At 50.0% G+C, this 26,490-nt stretch overlaps 5 protein-coding genes across 5 annotated transcripts in view; 3 read left to right on the top strand and 2 right to left on the bottom strand.

The window, feature by feature from the left end:
* Window positions 1–6,205, top strand: part of LOC108151723 (bifunctional heparan sulfate N-deacetylase/N-sulfotransferase) — a 65,095-nt gene extending 58,890 nt beyond the window's left edge. Inside the window, exons 4-6 of the mRNA XM_017280499.2 lie at window positions 988–2,893; window positions 3,377–3,729; window positions 4,725–6,205. Of these exons, the coding sequence (XP_017135988.1) occupies window positions 988–2,893; window positions 3,377–3,729; window positions 4,725–4,827 (2,362 nt within the window). The 3' untranslated portion in view covers window positions 4,828–6,205. The remainder of the gene's footprint in view (window positions 1–987; window positions 2,894–3,376; window positions 3,730–4,724) is intronic.
* Window positions 6,206–6,623: 418 nt separating this feature from the next.
* Window positions 6,624–7,554, bottom strand: LOC108151725. The gene has a single exon (XM_017280502.2). It carries the CDS (start codon window positions 7,352–7,354, stop codon window positions 6,932–6,934), a length of 423 nt encoding a protein of 140 aa, XP_017135991.1. The 5' UTR covers window positions 7,355–7,554; the 3' UTR covers window positions 6,624–6,931.
* A 2,259-nt stretch (window positions 7,555–9,813) lies between these two features.
* On the top strand, window positions 9,814–10,341 carry LOC108151726 (RING-box protein 1B). The gene has a single exon (XM_017280503.2). It carries the CDS (start codon window positions 9,839–9,841, stop codon window positions 10,208–10,210), a length of 372 nt encoding a protein of 123 aa, XP_017135992.1. The 5' UTR covers window positions 9,814–9,838; the 3' UTR covers window positions 10,211–10,341.
* On the bottom strand, window positions 10,280–13,166 carry LOC108151724 (cell division cycle 5-like protein). The gene is made up of 4 exons (XM_017280501.2): window positions 12,931–13,166; window positions 12,609–12,874; window positions 11,107–12,545; window positions 10,280–11,040 (listed from the first exon to the last, which is right to left on the bottom strand). The coding sequence occupies exons 1-4, from the start codon at window positions 12,973–12,975 to the stop codon at window positions 10,334–10,336; spliced, it is 2,457 nt and encodes an 818-aa protein (XP_017135990.1). The 5' UTR covers window positions 12,976–13,166; the 3' UTR covers window positions 10,280–10,333.
* A 6,197-nt stretch (window positions 13,167–19,363) lies between these two features.
* On the top strand, window positions 19,364–25,947 carry LOC108152806 (poly(U)-binding-splicing factor half pint). Its single transcript, XM_017282392.1, has 5 exons — window positions 19,364–19,494; window positions 19,945–20,038; window positions 23,335–23,629; window positions 23,891–24,394; window positions 24,467–25,947. Exons 1-5 carry the CDS (start codon window positions 19,492–19,494, stop codon window positions 25,530–25,532), a joined length of 1,962 nt encoding a protein of 653 aa, XP_017137881.1. The 5' UTR covers window positions 19,364–19,491; the 3' UTR covers window positions 25,533–25,947.
* The last annotated feature ends 543 nt before the right edge of the window (window positions 25,948–26,490 follow it).

Raw genomic sequence — 26,490 nt, 5'->3', positions numbered from 1 at the left:
ATGAATGAAGGAATGAAGGAATGAATGCATGAATGAGTGCATGAATGGACGAATGAATGAGCGTATCGGTTGCTCCCATTCATTCTCCGTTTGTGACAGAACAATCTATTCTTGAAAGAAAAACAAACACGACAAAGCACCCCCCACTCCACCCTACCTCCCCCCCCCCTCCCCCTGGGGGACGTGCGATGTGCGTGTGTGTCATGGCAAACAGCTTCTGACAGCCAGATGTCAGATGCAGCTCTGTGCAATGTTCTCAAAGCGAAAGGGAGTGGGAGTGGGTAGAGCGAGAGGATATGCGGCGTCTCATTTGCCCGCACTCTCAATGAATGTCACACGTTTGACAGCTTCATTCTCTTGCCATCTCTCCCTCTCTCTCTCTCTCTCTCTCTCTCCCTCTAACTTTAGTTTCGCCTTCTCTCTTTCTGTTTTGTGCGGCTTTGACAGTTATTGAGCGTAGATTTGTTACCGTTGAGAATGCATGTCAGAGCAATTGGATGTCATTGGAAGCAATGGGGGTCTTAGCAGAGCTCGAAAAATATGCTCAACCAATTTCTCCTTGCTATCTGCTCACCGAAAGGTGAATAAGTAATGAGGTGACGTAGTCCGCGGTGCTGAGGACCATCCACGCTCTCTCGTACAACCGCTGGAAAGAGATGGCAAACGTTCGGATGGTCCTCGCTAGGGAGAAGATGTGGGGACGACGTCGCCTTCATACTAAATTCATCTTGCTCTCGTGCTTTCTGGCGAGCGAACACACGAGCCCAGCTCTCTCTTGCAAAGACCCTTTGAAGAGGCTGGCACAGCGTGGGAGGGGAAAGGAGAAAGTAGAGACGTGAATGAATGCAAAACGAGAAGCTTGTAAGAAGGGACTTTGCGCTTCTTGCGAGCCTTGGGAATTGTAGCTATCGCAGATACCTCCTACAGATAGATACACCCATCGAACGATTGCTAAACTCGCATCCTTCCTCTCTCTCTCTTCTGCAGATACAAAATCGAGGTGGCCGGCAAGAGCCTCCCGGTGCTCACGAATCTCGACAAAGGACGCTACGGCGTGATTGTGTTCGAGAACCTGGACAAGTACCTCAACATGGACAAGTGGAATCGGGAGCTGCTGGACAAGTACTGCCGCGAGTACGACGTGGGGATAGTGGGCTTCCTCAGTCCCAGCGAGGAGACCTTGGTGGGGGCCCAGCTGCGGGACTTCCCGCTGTTCGTGAACACGAACCTGCGGCTGCGGGACGCGAGCCTGAACCCGGGATCCTCGGTCCTGCGGCTGACGCGCGCGGGCGAGACCGCCTGGGGAGCCCTGCCCGGCGACGACTGGGCGGTGTTCCAGCACAACCACAGTACCTACGAGCCCGTCGAGTGGGCCCAGCGCAACACGAACGAGTACCCGGCGGACAGTGTGGGGCAGGTGCAGCTGCCACTCACGACAGTGCTGCAGGACCGCGGCCACCTGGACGGCATCCAGAGGGTGCTCTTCGGCAGCAGCCTGCGCTTCTGGCTGCACCGGCTGGTGTTCCTCGACTCGCTCAGCTACCTGAGCCACGGCCAGCTGAGCCTCAACCTGGAGCGGATGATCCTCGTGGACATCGACGACATCTTCGTGGGGGAGAAGGGCACGCGCCTGCGGCCGGACGACGTGCGCGCCCTGGTGGCCACGCAGAAGAACATCGCGGCCATGGTGCCGGGCTTCAAGTTCAACCTGGGCTTCTCCGGGAAGTACTACCACCACGGGACGCGCGAGGAGAACCTCGGCGACGACTTCCTGCTGCAGAACGTCCAGGAGTTCAACTGGTTCTCGCACATGTGGAAGCACCAGCAGCCGCACCTGTACGACAACCTCACGCTGCTGATGGCCGAGATGCACCTGAACTACGCCTTCGCGATGGACCACAACATACCCACCAGCTCGGGGTACTCGATCTCGCCGCACCACTCGGGCGTGTACCCCGCCCACGAGCTGCTCTACGTGGCCTGGAAGAAGGTGTGGAACGTGAAGGTCACCTCCACCGAGGAGTACCCCCACCTGCGGCCGGCGCGACTGCGGCGCGGCTTCATCCACAGGAACATAATGGTGCTGCCGCGGCAGACGTGCGGCCTGTTCACCCACACGATGTACATCGACCGGTACCCGGGCGGCAGGGACAAGCTGGACGAGTCGATCCAGGGCGGAGAGCTCTTCCAGACGATCGTCTACAACCCGATCAACATCTTCATGACGCACATGTCGAACTACGGCTCGGATCGGCTGGCCCTCTACACATTCCAATCGGTGATCAAGTTCCTGCAGTGCTGGACGAACCTCAAGCTGGCCTCCGCGCCGCCCATCCAGCTGGCGGAGATGTACTTCCAGCTGCACCCCGAGGAGGTGGACCCCGTCTGGGGCAATCCCTGCGACGACGCGCGCCACAAGAAGATCTGGTCGAAGACCAAGAACTGCGACTCGCTGCCCAAGTTCCTGGTGATCGGGCCCCAGAAGACGGGCACCACCGCCCTCTACACATTCCTCTCGATGCACGGCAGCATCGCGAGCAACATCGCCTCCCCGGACACCTTCGAGGAGGTGCAGTTCTTCAACGGCAACAACTACTACCGCGGCCTCGACTGGTACATGGACTTTTTCCCCTCCGGCGAGACCCTGGCGCTGCCGCCCAGCAACAGCAGCTCCCCCTCCCCGATGCCCACGCAGGCGGGCAGCCCGCGCTACATGTTCGAGAAGAGCGCCACGTACTTCGACGGCGAGGCGGTGCCCAAGCGGACGCACGCCCTCCTGCCGCACGCGAAGATCGTGACGATCCTGATATCGCCGGCCAAGCGGGCCTACTCCTGGTACCAGCACCAGCGGGCGCACGGCGATGTGATAGCCAATAATTATAGTTTCTATCAGGTAAGGTCCTTGTCCTTGTCCCTCCTGGGACACCGCCCCCACCAGCCTCATGAAGTGATTGGAAATCCATCAGCAAATCCCCAGAGCAAACACCCACACAGACGTGCATTCCGGGCTGACCTCAAAAAACAAAACACAACAAATCGACACAAAGAAAATGAATGAAATTTTCGGTTTTAATTTCGAGCTTCGAAGGCAAACAACAAGCTGCATGCCCCTGCGCTGGTGTGCTGGTGTGCTGGGGTGATGGTGTTCTGGTGCTGCATGCCCCTGATGCTGTGCTGGTGCTGCAAGTTCGAGTACATTTCATTTGAATTCCAATTGCGGATTGCGGATTGCATTTCTATTTGCACCCACAAAAACACTGACACATTGGAGGCACATGCCACATGCCACATGCCGCATCTGTTGTGTTCTCCTAACTCTAACTGATTCTGATTCTTCTTTCTCCCACTTTCGTTTCGTTTCGTTCCCATTCGGTAGGTCATAACGGCAAGCGACTCGGCACCGAGGGCCCTCAAGGATCTGCGGAATCGCTGCCTAAATCCCGGGAAGTACGCCCAGCACTTGGAGCACTGGCTGGCCTACTACCCCGCCCAGCAGGTGCACATCATCGACGGGGACCAGCTCCGGCTCAACCCCATCGACGTGATGAACGAGCTGCAGCGCTTCCTCAAAGTCCAGCCGCTGCTCGATTATTCAAATCACCTGCGCTACGACGTGAAGAAGGGCTTCTACTGCCAGGCGCTCAACGAGAAGCGCAATAAATGCCTCGGCAAATCGAAGGGACGCCAGTACCCGACGATGGATGAGCGCAGCGGCAAGCTGTTGCAGCGGTGAGTAAAATCGCAAAAAAACCCCCACCCCCCCTCCGCCCCATTCGACAGGAGAAGAAAAAAGTCACGGCACAAAAGGTGTGGGCTGTGGACTGTGGGCGTCCTTTTTCCTTTTCCTATAGGTAGTAGTATAGTAGGTGTGAGGAGTAATTTGGGGCAGACAGCAGAATGGCGAAGGATGCTGCTGCTTTGAGTGAAGGATTAATGAACATATATGGGTGGCTCGGGCGCTGGCTCTGGCTCCGTCCTTTTTTTTGTCCTGTTCGTGTGAGGATGGTTTTGGGGGATGTGAAATGTGGCACTTTGCGGCCGCTAAAAGTGCACTTTGCTGTACTGCGATTTCGGTGTGCCAGCTGTCAGCTGACAAGGGAAACGATTTGCTGAAGGCACACGGAGAAGGACACTTCTGGGGCGACAACATGCCAGCCAGCCAGACGAAGCGATGGACAGATGAACTACTTTGTGAGGCATTCAACGCCACTAAATGGGGGAATATATATGTATGTACATCCCGGCAGCAGCAGGAGGTGGTGGTCGAAGTGGAATAATAGTTCAACGCGTAAGCGGATGAAATGTGAGGTCGATTTGTATGGGAACTGGGCGAAGAGTCTTAGGACGGCTTATGGAGGGTGTATCAGTGGGGAGACCGACCGGGTGGCGCAGCTGCATGACGCAGGAGTAGCTGTTCGAGTCGACGACTATGAATAGAGGATATGCTTCAAGTTGGGAGGTTCCCACGACCTGTCCCTTGAGTCTTCTGATGCAGACAAATATGGTTTTCGGCCACAATCTGCCGCAAAAGAAACTCCAATAAAATATACGAGAAAGCCCTTCTGACAAGAGATGGGAGCCCGATCTGATCTGCATATTTGCGTAAGAGACAAGCCGCGCCATTTGAAATTCTAATTCGTTTGAAAGCTTCTCTCCGCCTGGCACACTACCCCCCCACTCATCCAGCCAATGGTTTTCCCGCTTTTCCGTTTTCCCTTTTGCAGATACTATCTGAATCACAATACGGCGCTGGTGAAGCTGCTGAAGAAGCTCGGCTCTAGGCCCATTCCTCAGTGGCTCAAAGAGGACTTGTCGACGGGCACGTGATAGCAGCTGTTTGGCGGAGGAGGAGCCGGAGGAGGCGCTGATGGAGGCGGCAGCGGCGCAGGAGGCATAAAGTATCGCAAAATGCGGGCAAAACTCAGGAAACAGTTGCATTGGCTGCACCTGGCGGCGGCGGCGGCGGTGGCGGCACCACAAGAGAGCAGCAGCAGCAGCAGCAACAGCCACAGCCACGAGGACAGCGGCGCCAGTTGGCAGCGCCATCGACGCCACAACTGACGGCAAACAAAAACAACCATTAAATATAAGATGACAAAAAAAGTAACATAATTAGTCGCGCTTTTGAAATGCATAAATCTTTTTTTTTTTTTTTTTTTTTTGCTTTTTTTTGCATTTCTATTGCAATTGCAATTGCAGCTAATTAATGTCACAACTGCAGTTGTCAGTTGGAAGTTGGAAGTTGTACGATATACGATATATGAATACAGTTATCCAGCGCATGCATGTGTGCGCGTGTGTCTGTTATGTAAATATGACCCCCGTGGGTGTGTGGTGGTGAGCGAATGTGTGCGCATTATAAATTATCATAAATAACATCCATAACAAGAGGCGAGAGTGGCATCATCATGAATATAAATGTGCATAAGTGCTCTTTGTTAGTTGTTTACTGTATGAATGTATATCAATATTACTATTATTACTATTATGATTATCATTATTATTAGTTGGTAATCGCCAATTAAGCGCCTAATTTAGTTTTTTATCCATGAATATCGTGTATATTTTGATGACTTTTGTACTTTGTTGTTACCTCAGAGACACACACACACACATGACACACACACACACAATTTCTACGCATTTCAATGCATCCTAAAGACTCAAATCAAAAGCACTTCTCTACTTCTATCTAACATATGTACACTCTACTCTATCCGTACGCGTATCCGTATCTGTATCTGTAACTGTAACCGTATCTGTATCTGTAAAAGCCATGCCAAAACTGTGACGGATCCTTAACCCCCCCCCCCAAAAGGAGCCAACGAGTGCTACACACAGCAACCAACAAGCAAACACATACTTATCTACGTTTAGGACATAGTGCGAGTATAAGGATAAGGCTGCTCTATCCCATAAGTGTATTTGTAAATGTTTTAAGCCTAAGCTCCACCCTGCAGCGCCATGTAACGCCATGCATCGTCATGCCAACGCTTGCAGCATGCAGCATGAATGTGCGAGTAAAATTGTAAAGCTCTAGTTGTAGACCCTAAGTCCCTAAGTCCCTAAGCACTAAGCAAAGCTCTATTGTATAGTTGGATATATGCGTATTTAGTGTATATGACTAACTAGTTCAAGTTTAGATTGGTAATGCGACAATAATAAAACGCGAACATTATTGCAAGTGTAAAATGGAGTACTACGACGAGTGCCGATGTTCTTCTTTCTGCGATCTCCATCGATCTATTCATCAGTAAAGGCGTTGAGAACTATCTGAATCGCTTCCGTTGGTCTTACCTGCTCACGGCCAACATGCTGATGAGCACTCAGCCACCTCCAATTCAAACGAGGCATTTGAATTGACACCGCAACTGAATATTAACTAATGTTTTTAGCTAGTTTTATTGGCGAAAAGTTATAATTTTAAATTTTCAACGGCGGCTATCGTGCACTGCACCCCTGGCTTCAATCAGCTGGTTTTGGCTTTGAATCGATATCGATATTTACACCGTGTGTGGCGCCGTCTGCCGGTGGCAATGGTCAGTCATCTGTCATTAAAGTAATAATCTTGAATTTAAAAATAAACCAAAATCGAGGAAGGATTGGATTTATTGAGTCCAAAAAGATTCTCTTCTCGAATTAACAGTCCACCAGTAGAAAATTACTCCCACATGTGTTTTCCCGACGATTGAACTGTCTGCCAGTATAACTTTCGCTAGTTTCTCGAGTTCATCAAACGGATATACTTAATTCGATTAATAACAAAGGTTACAGATATAGAAATGTGAGCCCAAAAGATGGTTGTCTAGTGACAAATGATAACGTAGTTGTGTATTTGAAGACAGTTACAGAAAGAGGACTCGGTGGCACCTTTGGAAGATCTTTATTCATTTGTGGCATCCAGAGGATGGCAGGTGATTCCTTAATCATTTCAAATAATTTGGGGGGCTTGTAATGGCTTGGAGAACCCGACCTTGATGGGTTGGTGGATGTATAGGTCAATGCCCTCTGCGACGGCTATACGATCTGCCTCAGCGGAACCCTTTCCGTGCTCGATATCCACAGGTTTGCTGTAATTGCACAGCAGCTTCGGTCTCTGGATGCTCGGGCGAATGATACTGGTAGTCGTAATGGATTTCTTCGAGCTGGCCGTGGGCAGATCCGTCGCGGAAGATGTCGCCGTAGTGTCCAAGTCCGTAGTAAAACGGCGTTCCCGCACGGAGTTCCGCCAGTCGCTCACGATCTGCTTAACGTAAGCGCTGTTGATCTCATCCGGACCGGCAGAGGCTCGTCGTCCCTGTTTCGGCTGGGCGAAGCTGACAGACGTCGCGGATCTCTGGGCTTTCAAGGCCATGTTTTGAGCTTCAGAAAATGAGGTTTCAAATTTCAGAAACCATCTTAAAGATGGGAAAAGGCAAGGAATGCACCCAAGATTACAAAAAACCAAAGAATTTTGAAAGGTGCTTTCCGAAATATTTAGGCCATTGTGTGGAGCCACAAATGGCTACGAAATCAAATACGGATGTTTATCGAACTGAAGTTAAAGGCCATGACATAAACATAAATGTATATCTTTCTCATTTTTTTTACTGTTTATTCATTTACTTTTACGGCCCTGCCACCTATGGAGGAAGGTCCCATGCCACCTGGCAATCCCCTGCAAGCGCTGAATGCTCCAGAACGAGAATTTGGTAAGTGTGTTCATAGACAGCGTCTCTTCGCAATCCTAATCCTAGCAATTCCATTTCAGAGCTACTGCTACTTCGTGTGCAAATGCGTGAGGAAAATCTACCATCTGATGAATGTTTATCTAAGACAGTATCTTAAGTTAAATCCGTTAGTGTTTTAGAACCCACAAATTTTGTAAATTAGTGCGAATAAATGCTGGAAATATACTGAATGCCTTTTCTTGGGAACTTATCTGGGGTGATTTTTTAGCTTTACATTATCGTCACCTGCTTTGCAAGGATCATGTACAACCAGCGATCGATCAAGGAGATCTTTCCTATACCAAAATTGCCAATCGATTGGCAGGACTCTCCCGACTACGAAAAGACATGCCACGCCCCGATCGGCTCATAAATAGTCGAGATATAGCGTACAGATAAAACCAGTATTTGCACGATGTGCAAATCCCAATCTTTGGAAGGCTATATCTCGGGCAAATAGGGCCAGATCGGTGAAGGACCTAGTCTCCCAGTATCGCGAGGATCCAGACTGTCGAACGGCATCAAAATTTCGACTTCGAAAATGAGGCCGATTTTTGGCAAATTTAATGATGTTACATCATGCTTTTTGCCGAAAATCGTGAGGACATGGATGTCCTTTTTTCTAATGCCAATCGATTGGCAGGACTCTCCCGATCACAAAAAGGCATGCCACGCCCCTATCGGCCCATAAATAGTCGAGATATAGCCAAAGAAAAAATGACAATTAAGGCCGACGTGAACAGCGAAAACAAAGAAATTTCAAATCGAAGTACCAGGCGAACAGAAATCAGCAGAAAGCAACTTTAGCGAATGAAAAAACTGGTGCATACTTTTGGGGGCATGCAAATTTTTCCAAAAAAACCCAGTTACCTTCTGCTGATTTCTGTTCGCCTGGTATCCCAGATCTGAAATTCTCGTTTTTGGCCATTTCCGCGGACGCAATTTGAGGGTTGTTGTTGTACCCGCAGCTCCTTTATTTGTGGACCGATCCCGACGTGCCACGGCTTCCTGTGACCGGAAGAAAATCCTTCATTTTATGGAGTCCTTATCAAGGATCAGGGATCAAGTAAATCTCCTCTAGTCATATATATCTTGTATCCTCCGTTATTTGCGGCCACAGCGGGACGTGCGATGGCTTCCTTCAATCGGAAAAATATCCTTGATCCTTATATAAGGACCTCGTCATCCCCAGCTATACTTATTTCGTTTTCTCGGCTATTTGTGGACCGATCTGGGGATGCTATGTCTTACTGTGATCGGGGGAACATCCTTGATTTGATGGAGTCCTTTTCAAGGATCAAGGATAATTTTCCCAGTCATACATATTTCGGTTTCTTGGCTATTTGGGGGCCCCCTTGTGATCTTTCATGAAGTCCTTTTTCAAGGATCAAGGATATTTTTTCCCAGATTTCCCAGGAAAGAAACAAAGCAAAAATTGTTGATAAAGTTTTTATTTTGATCAAAAGGACTATTTGACACCAGCATAATTACAAATAAGATTACATGCAATGACATCCTGTATGAGGACGGATTCCTGATCCTCCTAACGTTTCCTCCAATTACAATTGCGCAAGCAGATGGACGATTGTCTCTTCGACACCCACGATGATTACTTCCTACTGCGCTGGCTGAGAGGTGAGTTTACCCCAGACAATCCTTTTTATAGGTCCTTGCTTACCATCCAAAACTCTCTCCAGAACAGCTTGCAAATGCAGCTTGGAGGCAGCAGAGAAAATGCTGAAACCTGTAAGAAAAAAATAATGGATTACTTATTTCAATTCGATTATTATTATTACTTACATCCGTGCAGATCCTGAAGGCGCGGGCTATGTGGAATGTGGACAGCATCGACAAGTGGGACCCTTCCAAGACTCCAAAGGATTTTTTGCCGTATGGCTTAGGAGGCTGCGACAAAGAGCAGATAGGCTGGCAAGCAACTGACAGCCTTGAAAAGCACCTAGAAGGCCATGATTTCCATAACATTTCCCTTGAATCGATACGGTCCACAATTCTCATTCACTTCCGAGTCTTTGTCGACGCTGAACACATATTTTCTGGAATAAAAAAACCGAAATACATTTGAAATTTGTCTTTTTTAAAAATAGTTAATTCGAAATTAAATTTGAAACATGACCGATCAGCTGGAAGACGTAGAAGAATCTGCAGACTTCCGTGACATAGAAGAGTTAAATGACGATGTGCCCTCATGCAGCGGCACGCAGCAGCACAGGAAGGACCGATTCGTGGTGAACAAGTGGGTGGCTCATGCTCTCTGGTCCTGGGACGTGACCGTGGACAACTGCGCGATCTGCCGCAACCACATCATGAACCTCTGCATCGAGTGCCAGGCGGATCCCAATGCCAACAAGGACGAGTGCACCGTGGCCTGGGGCGAGTGCAACCACGCCTTCCACTACCATTGCATCGCTCGCTGGCTGAAGACGCGTCTTGTTTGCCCCCTGGACAACAAGAAGTGGGTCTACCAGAAATACGGCCACTAAACCAAGCTGCAAGCTGCACACTGCAAAACTGCACACTGCACACTGCAAAAGAACTGGAGCTCGTTCGCGTTGGGTTACACACGTTTTATATTTGAGAGTTGTAAACAAAATTAAATAAGATTTTCAATGGGCTTCTCCCTCTAATTCATGTTCGGGGCCCAGGAGCTGTTGTGCGGTTGGCCTCACTCCTGTGATCTGCTCGATTTCGTTGTAGAGCGAGTCCCGCTCCTCGATTAGGCTGGCGTACTTCTGCTGCAGCTCCTTCTCGCGGTCCATTTGTCGTCGCACATCGTCCTGTAGCGATTCCAGGCGCCGCGGAACGGCAATGGCCTCTTGCTCGCCGAGGAAGCGGAATGTAGACAGTGAAATCGAGTTTAGGTCAATCTGGGAGTAGGTGTCGTGCAGCTGCTTGATGAGCACCTGGGCGCGGGCCTGGTAGCCGCCGGTTAGGATCTTCAGCTTCTTCTCAATCTTGCCGCAGCGCTTGGCCTCCTTGCCCATGTGGCGACGGTTCTGTTCGAGTCGCTTCTCCGCCGACTCGAGGCGATCCTTCTTACTCGCCAGACTCGCACGCGTGTAGCGGTGCTGGGAGGGCAAGTAGAGGACCTGTCCCAGGCACTCCTGCCACACCTGGGCGTACACATTCAGGGGCAGCTCTCCGTGTGACATGCGCTCCTTGACCACCTCCATCTCGTCGCAGAGCATTTTCTTGGCCCTTGCCAGTTCCTGCTGGGAGATTTCCTCGTACGGGTTCGCCTTGAAGTAGCTCTGCAGCTGCTCCAGCTTGTGCTGCGACTGACCCGGCACAGGATCCTTGACAGAGTCGTACACTGCAAAAAGAGACAAGATGAGAATTAGAATGTCTGTGGATAAATCTCAGCAGACTCTTCACGTACGCTGCATGGTGATCATCTCGTGCTTGATCAGTTCCTCGGCCTGCTGCTGCTCGGTGAGGTTCTGCTTCTCCGACTGCGGTCGCAGGATCTTGGTGTTGACCTCCGTTGGTCGGGGCAGGCTGCGCTGGATTACCTGGGAGCGCTTCTCGAGCTCGCGCTTCCGCTTCGCCTCCTGTTCGGCCAGGAGGCGGGCGTCGACATCGGCCTGGTCCTCGATGGCGGGCTCTGTGCTTGTGTCCATCGCCTCGCTGTCCTCCTGCTCGGGGACTACAATCTCGTAGTCGTTGCGCGGGGTCGGCAGGGTGGAGAGTCCCTCCCGCAGGGTGGACTTCAGTTGCTTCTGGTAGTTCTTGAAGAGAGCCGGCGTCTCAGTTACGCCCATGCTCTCCTCGGGGTTGATGCTCAGCTTGTCCCGGACATAGGCCGGTGTGGGGACTCCCGGGACACCGGGTTTCACCGGCACCAGGGCCCCCGAGGATGGGGTGAGGAAGCTACCTGGTGTGGCAGCTCCTCCGCCTTCGCGTTGAGTGCGAAAGGGCGTGGCGATGACCGTGTTGGGCGTGGCTATGGAGGCAGCCTTGGGCAGGACCCCGGAAAAGTCCGATTCGTGGAGTGGCGTGTTTAGGCCACCCTTGAGCGGGGTTTCTGTGTGGGTCAGAGCCATCATGTTCTGGGCTTCCTGCATGATGCGGTCGGTGTAGGGAGCCGGAGTCCTGGGCGTGGCCGCCACCTGTGGTGTGATGGAGTAGTCCGCCAGGAGGGCATCTGTCGTCTCGATGCCACTCTCGCCCGCTATCTCCTTGGCCATCTCACTGGCGCGGCCCAGCTTGACCACCTGCTGCAGCTCCATGTCGGAGATCTGGGGAGTGGGCAGCACCAGCTTGGAACGCTTGCGCTCCGGCTCCATGTTCTGCAGCATCGCGGTGGGCACCTCGTTCTCCTTGCGCTGCTTTAGCTTCGATTTGTCCTTCTTCCGCTCGCGCTCCTCCTTCTCCGAGCGCAGCTCTCCGTCGAGGTCCTGCTGCCGCATCTTGTTGAAGTCCGGCTCGTTCTTCTGGAGATGCTCCTCTGCCGTATCGTAAAATCCAAGCGCCGGTCGCTTCTCGAAGGGAATCTCTGCGTTGTAGTCGATGCCCTTGATGCGTTTTCGGTTGCCACTTCCGATGCCAGCGGCGCGCAGCTCGCGCCTCTTCTGGAGCGTGGCCAGGCGGCGGGCCTCCTCCAGCTGCTTCTCGCGAGCCTTGCGCTTGGCCTTCTTGCCCTGGGTGTTAGCCAGACGGGCCCGAGCCTCGGACAGCATTTCCAGCTCGTCCTCGTCCATGTCTTTGGGATCGGGCCGCGCCGGCTTTGTCTCTGGATTGGGATCTATTTCGCCCGGCTTTAGTTTGCGCGGATCGTCCATGGTGTCCTCGCCATCCTCCTTGCGCTGTGCTTGGTCGCTAAATCAACCAAATAATGAGATAAATCTGGAGCAGAACTTACTTAGCAACAAGTAGACTTACAGCAAAAACTCGTAGCGCTCCAGACACTGGGCCGCAGTGCGTCCAATAATGGGCGCAATGGTGCGCCACTGTGTGGGCATCAGCTTGGCCAGATGCAGCAGCTTTTCGTCTTCCTCGCGTGACCATTCGGTTTTCTTGATGCTGGGATCCAGCCACTCGTACCACCTGGCCTTGCACTGTTTGGCCGACTTGCGATGCAGCAGCGAGGCAATACGACTCCATTGGTTCTTGCCATATTTCATGACAGCCGCCTTGAGAATCTCATCCTGCCAGAACACATGGAAAACAGTGAAAAGAATTCCAAGAAACACGTCCAACTTACCTCCGTGTTGCGCCACACGCCGCCCTTGATCATAATACGCGGCATCTTGCAGTTTTAAGTTATTCTTAGCACAACAAAGTTTAATTTTTACTCCAATTTTAGCGGCTGGTGGCTTTTTCGGCGGCTAAAATCGGTCGAGTTCACAGCGAGAAGCGAGATGATTTACCATAAACTTGTTATTGACATTTCGCACCGCAACAGCAGCGAGTTCCAATCCAAAATGTACATCTACAATACACATTGGCCACACTTTACTCGTTAGTAATGGAAGGGAAAAAGACTGTATATATGTGCTCAATATACCTTGGGCAAGGTATATTTTCATTACAATTCCCTTGGCTGTTTTTGCCAGTTTTCCATACCCTTTTTTATAGCCCATTCAAAATGACGACTTATTTTTTCGTTGCATTATGAGCGAAATATACCGTCTCATTTTCAAAATATACCGTAAATATACCGATGAAAACAACGAACCTAACCCAATTATGATGATGAAAAACATAAATAAAATTTATTGATGAATCAATTTTCTATAAGACTGGCAAATTAAATGTTTGTTACATGGCAACACACGGTAACAACACAGTTGCAACAGGCAAAATTAGCATTTCAGGTCGCTTCAGGCGCCAGGCGGTATTTTTTGAGCTCAAAATTGAACTGACGGTATATAAAGGTAGGTTAGGTTAGGTTCAGGCGGTAGCCTGGGGGAGTGATGAAACCCTCCCAAGCTCACTTGGACCTGTAGAAGGTCCGTTGTGGTGCCGCATGGGCGTGTGCCCCTTCCCAGTGCCTAAAAAACCGTGGAGAAACAGGCTGTTGCAAATTAAGGGCAGTCCCATCCGGAGGCTTGGATGAATCTGGACAAGGTCCCCGGTTTGATTTCGGACAGGTCCGAAATGTCTGTGAGGAAAGCGGCCCCGAGAATACGAAGACGACGATTTCCAAGGGCCGGGCAGTGGCAGAAGAAGTGGGGGACCGATTCCTCCTCTTCCTCGTCGCGACAACTCCTGCAGAAGTCGTTATGAGGGATTGACAGTCTAGAGGCATGAGTGCCAATCTGCCAGTGTCCCGTAATGGCTCGAGTAACTGCAGAGCACTGTGCTCTGCTGAGCCTATACAGCTCGGCTGAGCGCTTCTTCGATCGATATGGCCATATCAATCTTGAGATTTTACAGGAAACGGTTTGCTGCCATCTCCTATTGGCATTTTGCTCGAACAATTCGTGCGTGAGGAGCCTGCACGTAGCCAGAGGCATCGCTACCTGCTCCCTCTCCATAAGGAGAGGAATTGTAGTACCCTGCCTTGCTAGCTCGTCGGCGGCGTCGTTCCCCTCGATGTCCCTGTGGCCTGGGACCCATATAAGGAAAAGGTCTAACTGATCTGCGATCTCGTGCAGAGACCTGCGGCAGTCATTTACAGTCGCTGAGTTCGACGATATTGAGCCTAGAGCTTTAATAGCTGCTTGGCTGTCCGAGAAAACGCACACTAAGTGCGTGTCTAGAAGTAGTTTGGAGACGATGGAAATGGCCTCCTTGATGGCTACAACCTCCGCTTGGAACACACTGCAGTGGTCCGGGAGCCTGAAGCAATGACTGATGTTCAGCTCGCTGCAGTAGACTCCGCCTCCCACGCGGCCGTCTAACTTTGAGCCATCAGTGTAAAAGTGAACCGCATTTGCGGGTCCTGGTTCGCCCATCTCCCAGTCCTCCCTAAGTGGGATTGATACCTGGAAAGGCGTCGAGAGGTGATCACTAGGGACACAATAATCTGTCCTCTCTGGTAATTGCGGGTGTCTCGTCAGGATTCCCGAGTGCCCAACCGCGGACGCTTTCCACAGTCTGGCTTCTCTCATTCTGAGTGCGGAAAGTGTTGCCACTTTCTTTCCCATGAGATCTATGGGGAGGAGGTCCAGCACAGTATCCAGGGCTTCCCCTGGAGTAGTGCGTAGCCCGCCAGTTATGCATAGCTCTGCCATGCGTTGAACTCTGCTGAGTTTATTGAGGCATGTCCTTTTGTCTAAGGCTGGCCACCATACTACCGCTCCATAGAGCATGATCGGTCGTATGATGGTGTCATGGGGTCATTCCCCATCTTAGTCCGATGGCTTTCCTGCAAGTATAGAGGGCTACTGTGGCCTTCTTTACTCTATCCTCTATGCTCAATTTCCAATCGAGCTTTCTATCGAGGAGTAGACCAAGATACTTGGCGTTGTTGCTGAAGACTAGCGTTTCCCCACATAGTCTTGGGGGAATCAGTGCCGGAACTTTGTACTTCCTAGTGAAGAGCACCAGTTCCGTTTTAGACGGGTTGACGCCTAGACCGCATTTGTCTGCCCATTTTGACATTTTCGTGAGAGTACTTGTCATGCACTCACACAGCGTCTGCGGGAATTTACCCGAGAATGCTATAGCAACATCGTCCGCATACGCCACCACGCGGCAGCCACCCCCCTCTATCTCCCGCAGCAGTTCGTTCACTGCCACGTTCCATAGGAGGGGCGAGAGGACTCCGCCCTGCGGGGTGCCTCTACTGACAAATCTGGTGGACGTTGACGTCCCCAGTGATGCCTCAACCGTCCTGCATTGTAGCATCTGATCGATCAGGCTCACCGTCCGGGAGTCAACCCCCAGGTCCGTCAGTGCACCCGTGATGGCGGTCGGGAGGATGTTATTAAAGGCGCCTTCTATGTCGAGGAAGGCTACCAGGGTGTACTCCTTACAGTTGAGGGACGCTTCTATGATCGATGTGATCGTGTGTAGGGCCGTTTCGGTGGATCTTCCTTTCCGATAGGCATGCTGGGAGTCTGAGAATAGACTAGGCGGAATATTTACCGTGAGATGCATCCCCAAAAGCCGTTCCATCGTCTTCAGAAGGAAGGACGATAGACTTATGGGTCTGAAATCTTTGGGGGCAGTGTGCGAGGGCTTGCCTGCCTTGGGGATGAAGACGACTTTGGTGTGAAGCCAGGTTTCCGGGATATATCCATGGGAGAAGATTCCCTCGTATATCCTTTTGAGCCAATTAGTGGCTTTTTGTCCAGCGTGAATCAGTTGGGCAGGGATGATGCCATCTGGTCCCGCGGATTTGTATGGTTTGAAGCTTTTTATTGCCCAGGAAATGTTCTCCTGGCTTATCAGGTTCATGATAACACTTGAGGCAACGGAGGGAGCCGCGATGTAGTGTGGTCTGTTTTCATCGCAGCCGGGAAAGTGGGTGTTAAGGAGAAGATTTAGCGACTCATTGCTGGACGTTGTCCATGATTGGTCGGCGTTCTTCAGGTAGCCCAGAGTGGGTGTAGTCTTCGAGAGAACTTTGCGCAAGCGCGAGGCTTCCGAGTTATTCTCAATGTCGCTACAGAACTTACGCCATGAGGCGCGTTTGGCTTTCCTCAGTTCTTTATTGTAAACTGACAGACTGGCCTTGTAATCGGCCCAGTTCTGCTCAGCGTTTTCAGCCTTAGCTTTATTGAAGAGTCTTCGGGAGGCTTTCCGGAGTTCCCTCAGTTTCGGATTCCACCATTCAGGTTTCTTCCGGCCTCTGCTCTTGCTAGAGGGGCAGGATTTATCGAGCGCCTCATTGCAGGCGTCGGTAAATAGTTTAACAAGATGAGTCGTGGCTTCCCTGGAGATCTCCTCCTCAGGTGGAGTCTCAGGGAGAACACGACAGAGGTGGTCTGAGTACCGAGCCCAGCTTGTCCGCCTAAGGTTCCGAAATTGAGCTGGTCTCGGTAGTGAAAAAGAGAATACGGTTTCCACGTACCTGTGGTCCGAGAAGGAGTGCTCTTCCAGGACCCTCCAGGATACGATGTTCCCGTGTAACTCATGAGAGGCAAGTGTGAGGTCCAGGACCTCCTTGCGGTTTTTAATAATGAAGGTGGGATCACTCCCCCTATTTAATAGGACCATCTGAGTGGTCAGTAAATAGTTGAAAAGGTACTCACCCCTTTCGTTGGTGTCAGTGCTTCCCCACTGGCAGTGGTGTGCATTGGCGTCGCACCCTACGATTAGGCCGGTGTCCTTGGCCTTGCAGTCTGTGATTAGCGCCCTGAGCGCCTGTGGAGGGGGGTCTGGTTGGTCGTGACCCATGTACGTTTTGGGAGCAAAAATAAGTGCAAATCTCTTTTTGCAAGGATGCAGGTGCGAGTTTTACCTGCGGAGTCAGCTACGTATAGCTTATAGTCAGGAGTCCTCAGACCAGAGACCCTGTTTCCGAGGATCCAGGGCTCCTGAATGAGGACTATGTCGGCTCCACCCTTGGCTAGGTGGAGCAGGAGAGCAGCGCATGCTGCCTTACAATGGTGGAGGTTTATCTGCAGGAGTATCAGTGACATTCCTGAGGTTCACCTCCACCATTGTCCTGTCGTGGTCGCTCTCCGAAGAGTCCAGCTCCTCCGCGACCCCGATGTGCTTGAGATCCCTAGTGAGATCGCTCACGTCTGACACGTAACCATCTAGGATGTCATCCGACACCACTGATGCCACGTCTGACACCGCAGGCTTGATCTCCATACTAGGGATCTCCGGGGGCTCCAGGTCTGGCTCGACCGTCGGTTGCATGCCTTTGGAGTCGGACTTGTACGGTACTACGACTACCTTCTTGTAGCCGTAGTCCACAGCGCCCTCCGTGTCGTGGAGAAGTCTAACCGACTCCTCGTTCAGGACGAGGATGATTTGGCGCCTCTGCCCGTTGCTCTCCTCTACCTTGGCCACCTTTCAATCGGCTGTGGGAAGGTGGGGGTTGCAGAACTGCAGAATCCGGAGAATCTTATCCGGCTCTGCAGGCTTCGCCGAGACCCACGCTCTGGCCCTCGGCTTGCTGGGGATGTCCTCCCACTTCACGACCTCCAGCTGGGCTCCTCCTTGAGCGACGCTACCGCCTTCGCGTAGAGGGCCGCCGAGCGAGCATCTTGGCAGACGATGGCTTTCACCCTGCCTTGGTGCCACCCGGCGTCCTCACACTTGGGCGGAGGTCCTCCATTCTCCTCCAACTCCTGGAGGAAACGGTCTTGGAGCTCGTTTTCCACGAGGTGCCACTTGTCCCTAGGGATCTGCCCGTCTTTAGAGCCCCTGTCTAGGACTCCAATCAGGGTTTTTCCCCTCGCCACCTCGGCAAACGAGCGGTTGCTCAGTGTCTTCGTCCTTTTGGCCTGTTGGACTTGTGTGGCGGTGTCCTCCGCCGAGCGTTGCCGCTTGCTTGGGGCCTTGGCTGTGGCCTTGCCAGCTTTGGCTGGCTGGTAGTCGGGCAGGAATGTCTTGGCCCATCGCCGCGATTCGTTTCCCTGGGCAGACGCCAGGAACACCGGGTCGTCGTTGCCCAGGATGAAGGCCGCTCGTCTTTTGTCCTGGAACTTGGGCCTATCTTTCGGGGCAGAGGCGCCGCCTGCCGGGGTTGTCAAGGGGTTCCCGGTCCCAAGAGGTCCGCCAGCCGCGATATCGCTCTGCATGGTCGCCCCCCCGGTAACCGGGTCGCCCTTGGGGCCCCCCGACGTGGATTGGCCCGATTGGCTTTTCGGTCCTCTCCTCACAGCGCCTGCTGCCTCGAGACGGTGGACCGACTTAGTCTCCTTCCCCGTCTTTTTGGGCACTGGTTTCCCAGATGCGTTTGTAGAGGGATGGTCTTTTCCCTCCGGCACTTTAGGAGGAGTGCCGTGCTCCTTTGCGGTGTTTTTTGTTTTTAGATTTAAATTTGGCATATTTGATCCCACGAGTAGGCGGGAAGGGGTTAGTCGCCCGGGGCATAGCCCGCGTGCCCCGGGAAGCCTTATTAAAACTGGAGGTCGGCAGGTATCCAGAGTCCGCATATAAGCGACCGAGCACCCCCTCGGCCATGCATCCCTCGGCATATGACAGTGTCACCTTGGATTGGGGTTATTTCACTGAGAGTTTTCTTCTCTCCGCCCGACTACAATTAGCCAGCATCCTGGCAGAGACATGACCGTACCAGGACCTGTTTCCAGCCGCCCTCACGGGGAGAGTATAGTCGCACTTCCGCCGGTGTGTACAGTTACGGCGGGTGCCGGTTCGCTCGTGCCCACCTGTATCCTATGACGCGGAGCACAGTCGCCTTGGATCCAGGGCAAGCCATGAACCCGAGGCGCCTGTGCCCCGTTCCGAGTCTACAGTTGCGACGAGCCGACCCGACATCCGTTTATCCCCCTGTAGCACCCGACGGCTGACGGCCTATATAAAGGTATATTTTGTCAATTTCATCAATCTATTAAATTTCATTTTCAACGGTATATCCAACGGAAATCAGTCAGGTAGCAAATTGATTATGTGGGCATAGCTAAATGTTCTATATATCTAGTAATATTCCACGGAATATCAAAAACGAGGAATATGCCTAATATAACTTTAGCTCGTCAGTATATTTATGGTATGTTTTTTAAATAAGACAGTATATCTTGGTATATTTCAGAGGGTCATATACGTTATCGATAAGTCTGCGGTCACACTGATCGTATCCATCTTGACAATTTTTTGCGCAAAGTCAATTTTTATTTCGACAAAAATCAACAAATAAACCGTAACTTGCGAATATTATTAGCGAAAAATCGAAAGCATGGTAAGCTCCGGAAAATTTCGAGTGCAGTAAACATGAGGGAATACTTTTTGGTGCAATTATTGGCGTCGCGTGCCTTGCAGGCTGTAGATTTTGCGCATTTTTTCTTTCGGTCCGACTCTATTTTTTTTTTTGCGTTGTAGGGTGAAATGGAAATGGTGTATGCATGAAATAATGTACCCGGTGGACATCTTGTGTGTTGGGGCATATCATATGTGGAATGTGCAGGTGCATGACCTTGCCACTAATGGCGTGTATGGTGCACAGGGGACGCCGACGTCATAGTACCGTACGGCAGGCAGTGTGTGTATCCATAGGCCACGCGCATACCCGCCGCCGCACCGCCTCATGGGCCGCAAGGCCCGCCTCATGCATGGGCACGGGGAGTAGCAGGAGCATATAGCAATTTAACCATTATTAAACCCATCATCAATCCCATTTTTCACATTACAGGGCAGCAACGACAGAGCCTCCAGGTCCCCACGTTCGGATGATCAGCGCGAAATTACGGAGATGCCAGCCACAAAGCGAACGCGCTCCGACTCGGGTAAGTGTCTTGTCCGGCACGGATCTGATAGATCCACAACAGAGATATATATATGTATGCCTTCTCCTATGTATATGTATACGTACACGTATGTATTATATTCAGCATGTACTATGTTAGAAATGGAAACAAATCAAATCAAATAAAATCAAATCAAATCAAAGCAAAGCAAGCGCCCCCCTCCCCCTAAGGCATATAGGCATATGCTCTCTCTCTGTGTGTGTGTATGTACTCTTATATATACATATATTTACATATGTTTGTGTATGGATAATAATCTATAAGTTCATTTGGTAAATCGTGGGTTAAAGAAGACTGAAACCGAAGCGGCGGCTAAATTGTAATTGTATTTTGGTTTCTCCTAAGCATAAAACAAAACAAAAAACATATTTTGTAAAACACACATCTCTATATATATTTCTCTACTACTTGTACTTCTACTCCGTCGAATCTTTACGGGCAGCACCTGACGCCACTAAATAATCGGTTTTTCTTTTGTTCTGCTTAAGTAATTGCAGACTTCATAAACGCACGATGAACTCGAACACTCAAGTGAGGTGTGAGGTGAGGTGAGAGTCGAAAAACTATAGCGAAAACGTATCAATCAAGTGTGTGTGTCAGACAATGCGATCCGAACCGAACCGATCCCCAAAGCAAATTGCAAGCGACCCAAGAGTATATGCTAAATATACTATGTATATATATATCTATCGATCAGTAGATATATGCAATCTAAAACTGAATATCAGAATAGGGAATATCATCGCCGTGAATGCAGAATGAAACTCCAGAACTAATAAAAAAAATAAAATAAAATCAAACTCCAAAATATGCAGCATACCATATATAACTATATCTCTCTCTTTCTCTTTCTTCTATATCTCTCTTTTTTATTTTCTGTAAGCGTTTTTATCTCTTTTTAAGTTTGTGTTCCGCCATATATAAGACATATAAAAGTTCCATATAACCGGGTATACGAGATCGAGAGAGAGATGTCCAATTAGATAACTCCACTACTACTACTACTACTACTACTACTACTACTACCACCAACCACCACCACCAAAAATCAGCCACAAACAGCCCAAGCCAGAAACATCATCACGCGCGAACCAATACGCAATTGATCCACGCATTAATTCAAGTATTCAACCAAGAATCCTCCGCTTCTTCTAACAAAACAACAAGCCAAGCCAGCCGTCGTCGTGGTTAGCAGCTGCCCTGCTAGACAGCCAGCCAGTCAGCCGAGGGACTCTGACTGCTCCTGGTCCTCTGTGCCATATACATTTTACATTAAGTACCAAGTATTTTGTGTGTGTTTCGTCATATATATCGATAGAGATAGATAGATAGATAGTTGTTTATAGAACGCTAGAGCAAGAGGAGTACACCATAGCATTGTCCGTCGTTATCCTTTTATACATGCATATCATATGTATCTTCGGGGGAATGGGAATCAGTTTGGATTCCATACACCCCCCCCTCATCCATCACACGATGATCCGCACGATCCACGATAACAAGTCCTTTATTCGCCTGAAACAGAGTGACTCCTTTTTTGGGCCACACAGCAGCCTATCCCTAGATAAAAGCATATCCCTAGAACAACAATTAACTAAAGATCAGACAAAAGAATTAATCAAAGCACACAGTATGATAAGGATGATGATGATGATGATGATAATGATAATGATGATGATTATAATGATGATTATTTGAGGTAGGGCGGAGCAGAAAACTTAACCAACTTAAAAACATATTGTTGCTCTTATTATCGTTTCAGCGTCTTGTTTTCTTTTTTTATTTTTCTCTTTTTTATCACAAATGAGCAATGTATAAATGTGTGACCCTCTTCTTCAAGTCAATTACCACGCCCCCCAACTCATGGAAACCGTATCGCAAAAAACGCACATAAGGTCGCTTATAATTTCTAATTTTTATAAAAAATATTTCCTCCCACCCAGAGCTGAGCACACGTGAATTTGGGCCGAAAATCCCCATACCCCTGGCCCTGGTCCTGGCGCCGGCTACCTAACGTTTTGTGTGTGATTTTCCTTGCTCTAATCATCGCGGGAGGATGGGGATTTTCGCTGGTTCCGTATGCCCAGCTCTTGTTATGGTATATTTGTATCGATTTGTATCGATTGACAGCAATCGAAATCAATCGAACAACTATCGGATATATTGCAAAATCGGATGTGTGTGGACTTGATAATCGATATATCTACATGCATATTGTATATCTATTTGATGTAAATGTACACACGCCCCCACACACACACACGTACAATCTATCTATCCCTCTAGCACTACTACTACTACTTGTACTTCTATTACGTATATCAATCTGAATACCTACCAATCTGCCTATCGATAAGCCTAGCGAATATGTTTTATTTGATCGGGTGCTTTCTCTCTTTTTTATTCTTGCATTTTCCAGCCCTAACACAAATAAATGACAAAAACACATGCCCCCCCATCTGCCCGATAAACGATTACCGGTAACCGATAAGCGATAAGCGATAGAATCGAAATCGATATGAAATAGATAAGATATGAAATCGAACCGAAACTCCATACATCTCCAAACCAAGCGAGAAAGTGAGGCAAAAGTGACGCTGCGCTCACTGGATCGAATCGATCCGTGCACATGACATGTCATTTAATGTACCCTAAGTAACTGTACTCAGCAACGATAACGATAACGATAGCACACACCGATTACAGTCGTTCAATCGAATCGAAAGCATGGCCCCATATATGGCTTCAAAATCCGCTCAAGCAGAATGAATCTCCAGCCTCCTCAGAAATCAGAAAAAACAGAAAAAAACAAAGCAAAAATCCTCTCCAGCAGCCATGCCATGCCCACATCCACTCTGTCTCTCTCTCTCTATAATTATTAACAATTTTCTTTCTTATTTTTTTTTCTTCTTTTTTTGTCTTCATCTTTCTTGCAGGCAGCAGGCAGTTTTTGTCTTTATTTCCAAACAATTTCAAACGCAAACTCTTGACAAAATGCACTTTCGTTGTTCCAACTGTTGTTTGCCACCGAGTTGTGCCTTTGGAAAAACAAAAAACAATAATAAAAACACAAAAAAAACAAAAAAAAAAAACAGACAAAAACCCCGAACAGAATCAAAAAAGAAAAGAAAACTAAAACTAAAACTAAAAAGAACAAATTGCATAGCAGATGATGTGATCCATGATGATGAAACTGAAAACTGAACTGAAAATCCCCCCCATACCCCATCCCCCCTCTCTGTATGAGATGCACTAATCGGTCTGTCCAATTCTAGGCAAGTCCACGGATTCGAAAATTCCCTACCTTTCGCAGCCTCTGTATGACCTGAAGCAGACGGGCGATGTGAAGTTTGGGCCCGGGACACGCTCCGCCCTGCTGGGTCTGCTGGGCGGGGCCCTGCCGAAGCTCACGTCGGAGCAGCATGACCTGGTCAGCAAGGCCAAGAAATATGCCATGGAGCAGAGCATCAAGATGGTGCTAATGAAGCAGACACTGGCCCATCAGCAGCAGCAATTGGCCACGCAACGCACCCAGGTCCAACGGCAACAGGCATTGGCATTGATGTGCAGGTTAGTAGCTCAGTAGATCCGTGTATCCCACGGCACTTACTCGCCAAATACAAATTGTAATGTGATGTAAAACATTTGAAAATGAGTTGTGAAATGGTGTCTCTTCCCATGGCTGTGGCTTCGAGTTACTGAAGGCAGTCGCCCGGGCAGCAGTCATTAAGTGTGCGCTCTCTTAGCTGATAAGATCTGATTGCAGTCCGATGTGCCTGCCCTTTGACACCGCCAAGAAACCTATTAACTCGATAAGCCTTTCTATTCCAGAGTATACGTCGGCAGCATATCGTTTGAGCTCAAAGAGGACACTATTCGCGTGGCATTCACGCCCTTCGGTCCCATCAAGTCCATCAACATGTCCTGGGATCCCATCACACAGAAGCACAAGGGATTCGCGTTCGTAGAGTACGAAATACCCGAGGGAGCACAGCTGGCCCTCGAACAGATGAATGGCGCCCTAATGGGTGGCCGCAACATCAAGGTGGGGCGCCCGAGCAACATGCCACAGGCCCAACAGGTCATCGATGAGGTGCAGGAGGAGGCAAAGAGCTTTAACCGCATCTACGTGGCCTCCATCCATCCGGATCTGTCCGAGGAGGATATCAAGAGCGTGTTCGAGGCCTTCGGACCCATCCTCTACTGCAAACTGGCACAGGGCACGTCACTGCACACGCACAAGGGCTACGGCTTCATCGAGTATGCCAACAAACAGGCCATGGACGAGGCCATTGCCAGCATGAATCTTTTCGATTTGGGCGGACAGTTGCTCCGGTGAGTTCGCACTTGCAGTTGCACCTCCGTTTTAAATGTATCTCTAATCTCCAATCTCTATTCGTCTTGCAGAGTGGGTCGCTCCATTACACCGCCCAATGCCCTGGCCTGTCCCACAACCAATTCGACCATGCCCACGGCTGCGGCGGTGGCGGCAGCCGCTGCAACGGCCAAGATCCAGGCCTTGGATGCGGTGGCCAGCAATGCCGTGCTGGGTCTCTCGCAGCACCCAACAAACCTCGGAATGGCTGCCGGGGCAGTGGTCACGAAGGTGGGCAACATGCCTCTGGTGAATGCTGCCACATCGGCGGCTGCCCTCAATCCGGGCTTGGCCATGCCAGCCGCTCCCGTGGCGTCTCTGCTTCCTCCTGGAATCTTCCAGGCGCCGACACCAGTGACGCCCAGTCTCCTGGGCGTGCCCGCGGGACTCCAGCCTCTGCAGGCCGTCGTTCCGTCACTGCCGCCGCCTGCTCTGCTGGCCACGCCCACACTGCCTCTGCCCGGAACCGGACTGGGTGTGGGAGGAGTGGGCGTTGGCATGGGCGTGGGTGTGCTTCCTACGGTGGCCGCTCCGTCTTTGGCCAGCGTCGAGGCCACCAACGGAGCATCGGTGGCCATTGCCGTGTCGGCGGCTGCCAATAATGCAGCGGCCACCGCCGCCAATCTCTCAGAGAACATCAAGAAGGCCCACGAAAAGCAGCAGGAGGAGCTGCAGAAGAAGCTGATGGACGAGGGCGATGCGCAGACGCTGCAGCAGCAGGAGAACATGTCCATCAAGGGCCAGAGTGCCCGCCAGCTGGTCATGCAGCGGCTGATGAGGCCAACGGACTCGCGTGTCATAATCCTGCGCAACATGGTGGGCCCCGAGGACGTGGACGAGACCCTGCAGGAGGAGATCCAAGAGGAGTGCAGCAAATTCGGCACCGTCAGCCGCGTCATCATCTTCAACGAGAAGCAGACGGAGAACGAGGACGACGACGAGGCCGAGATCATAGTGAAAATCTTCGTCGAGTTCTCTGCCGGAGCCGAGGCGCAACGCGGCAAGGAGGCCCTGCACGGACGATTCTTTGGCGGACGGCGGGTTGTCGCCGAGCTATACGATCAGGGTGTCTTCGACCAGGGCGATTTGTCTGGCTGAGATTGAGTGGGACGCTTCGATTCTAATTTAGGTTATAGCATTCTTCTGACCTTAATTCTGTCATTTTTTTACTTAGAACTTAAATGCAAGTTTATTTATTATGTGAGCCCCGGCACGAGAGTTGTTAATTGGTTGCCGTTGTTCTATCGCCAGGACCACCCAGATTATGAATATAATGAGATGTTTCTGCAACGCAGTGATTTAGATTTAAAAAATTAGTAGTCCCCCGAGAGAAAGCAATAGGAATAGTCGTTTTTTGCGTGTTATCGAGGCGCATGCTTTCCCCTCCAGCACACAGCAACACACACACAAACTGACACTGACACTGAAGCGGAAAACTAAAAAATTTTTGCGTGTACATTTGATTATTTCAGCGCTTAACTTACAATAAAATAAAGTCTAGTTACCCATTAAACAATGGTTTTTTTACATGTCAATGGTTGTAAAGTTGGCGCGAAGGAGTCCTTGTGACCTTGCCCAGAACCGGATTGAGTTTACGTTATTTTTAGTACTTTTCGGTATTTTTCGAGGTCAAAATTGAGACGACGGTATATTTACGATATAATGGTATATTCGATCCATTTCATCTATTAAACTTAATTTTAAAAGGTATATTTAAGAAAAAATGGTATAGAAACTTCCATACGCAGGTTTGTTGAATTTTCGCTATCACAAATCGGGTTTCCGAGCACCACTTGATAGCATATAAATCCTAGTCACTCATTCACTTTCAAAAAATTCGACTTTGGCGCTCAAGTTTGGCGGGACTTCCGAAAACGGTTGACAAGATACAAGTAAGAAATGACGTGACATTCCACAATACAATAAAAATTGGTTCTTAAAAGTAGCTAATCTTGTAGAAAATGTATTCATCAGGGCTGAGGGTTCTATCTAGCTAGTAAAAGATTAAAAGAACTCAAATTCGTCAGTATATTTTCGGAATATTTTGAAAAGGTGA

Source organism: Drosophila miranda, chromosome XR, assembly GCF_003369915.1.
Source record: "Drosophila miranda strain MSH22 chromosome XR, D.miranda_PacBio2.1, whole genome shotgun sequence".
Lineage (NCBI taxonomy): Eukaryota > Metazoa > Arthropoda > Insecta > Diptera > Drosophilidae > Drosophila > Drosophila miranda.
Note: the sequence above shows the minus strand (reverse complement) of the source record. Positions and strands in the feature narration are given on the sequence as shown.

What these genes read in the sequence shown, in the direction of transcription:
- LOC108151725 (XM_017280502.2), bottom strand. Translation starts at nt 7,354, where the DNA reads ATGGCCTTGAAAGCCCAGAGATCCGCGACGTCTGTCAGCTTCGCCCAG.
- LOC108151726 (XM_017280503.2), top strand. Translation starts at nt 9,839, where the DNA reads ATGACCGATCAGCTGGAAGACGTAGAAGAATCTGCAGACTTCCGTGAC.
- LOC108151724 (XM_017280501.2), bottom strand. Translation starts at nt 12,975, where the DNA reads ATGCCGCGTATTATGATCAAGGGCGGCGTGTGGCGCAACACGGAG. An exon ending in GCGTGTGGCGCAACACGGAG is followed by an intron (nt 12,875 to 12,930) that starts GTAAGTTGGACG and finishes GTGTTCTGGCAG; the next exon opens with GATGAGATTCTCAAGGCGGC. An exon ending in GAGCGCTACGAGTTTTTGCT is followed by an intron (nt 12,546 to 12,608) that starts GTAAGTCTACTT and finishes TGGTTGATTTAG; the next exon opens with CGACCAAGCACAGCGCAAGG.
- LOC108152806 (XM_017282392.1), top strand. An exon ending in GCGAACGCGCTCCGACTCGG is followed by an intron (nt 20,039 to 23,334) that starts GTAAGTGTCTTG and finishes GTCCAATTCTAG; the next exon opens with GCAAGTCCACGGATTCGAAA. An exon ending in GCATTGGCATTGATGTGCAG is followed by an intron (nt 23,630 to 23,890) that starts GTTAGTAGCTCA and finishes TTTCTATTCCAG; the next exon opens with AGTATACGTCGGCAGCATAT.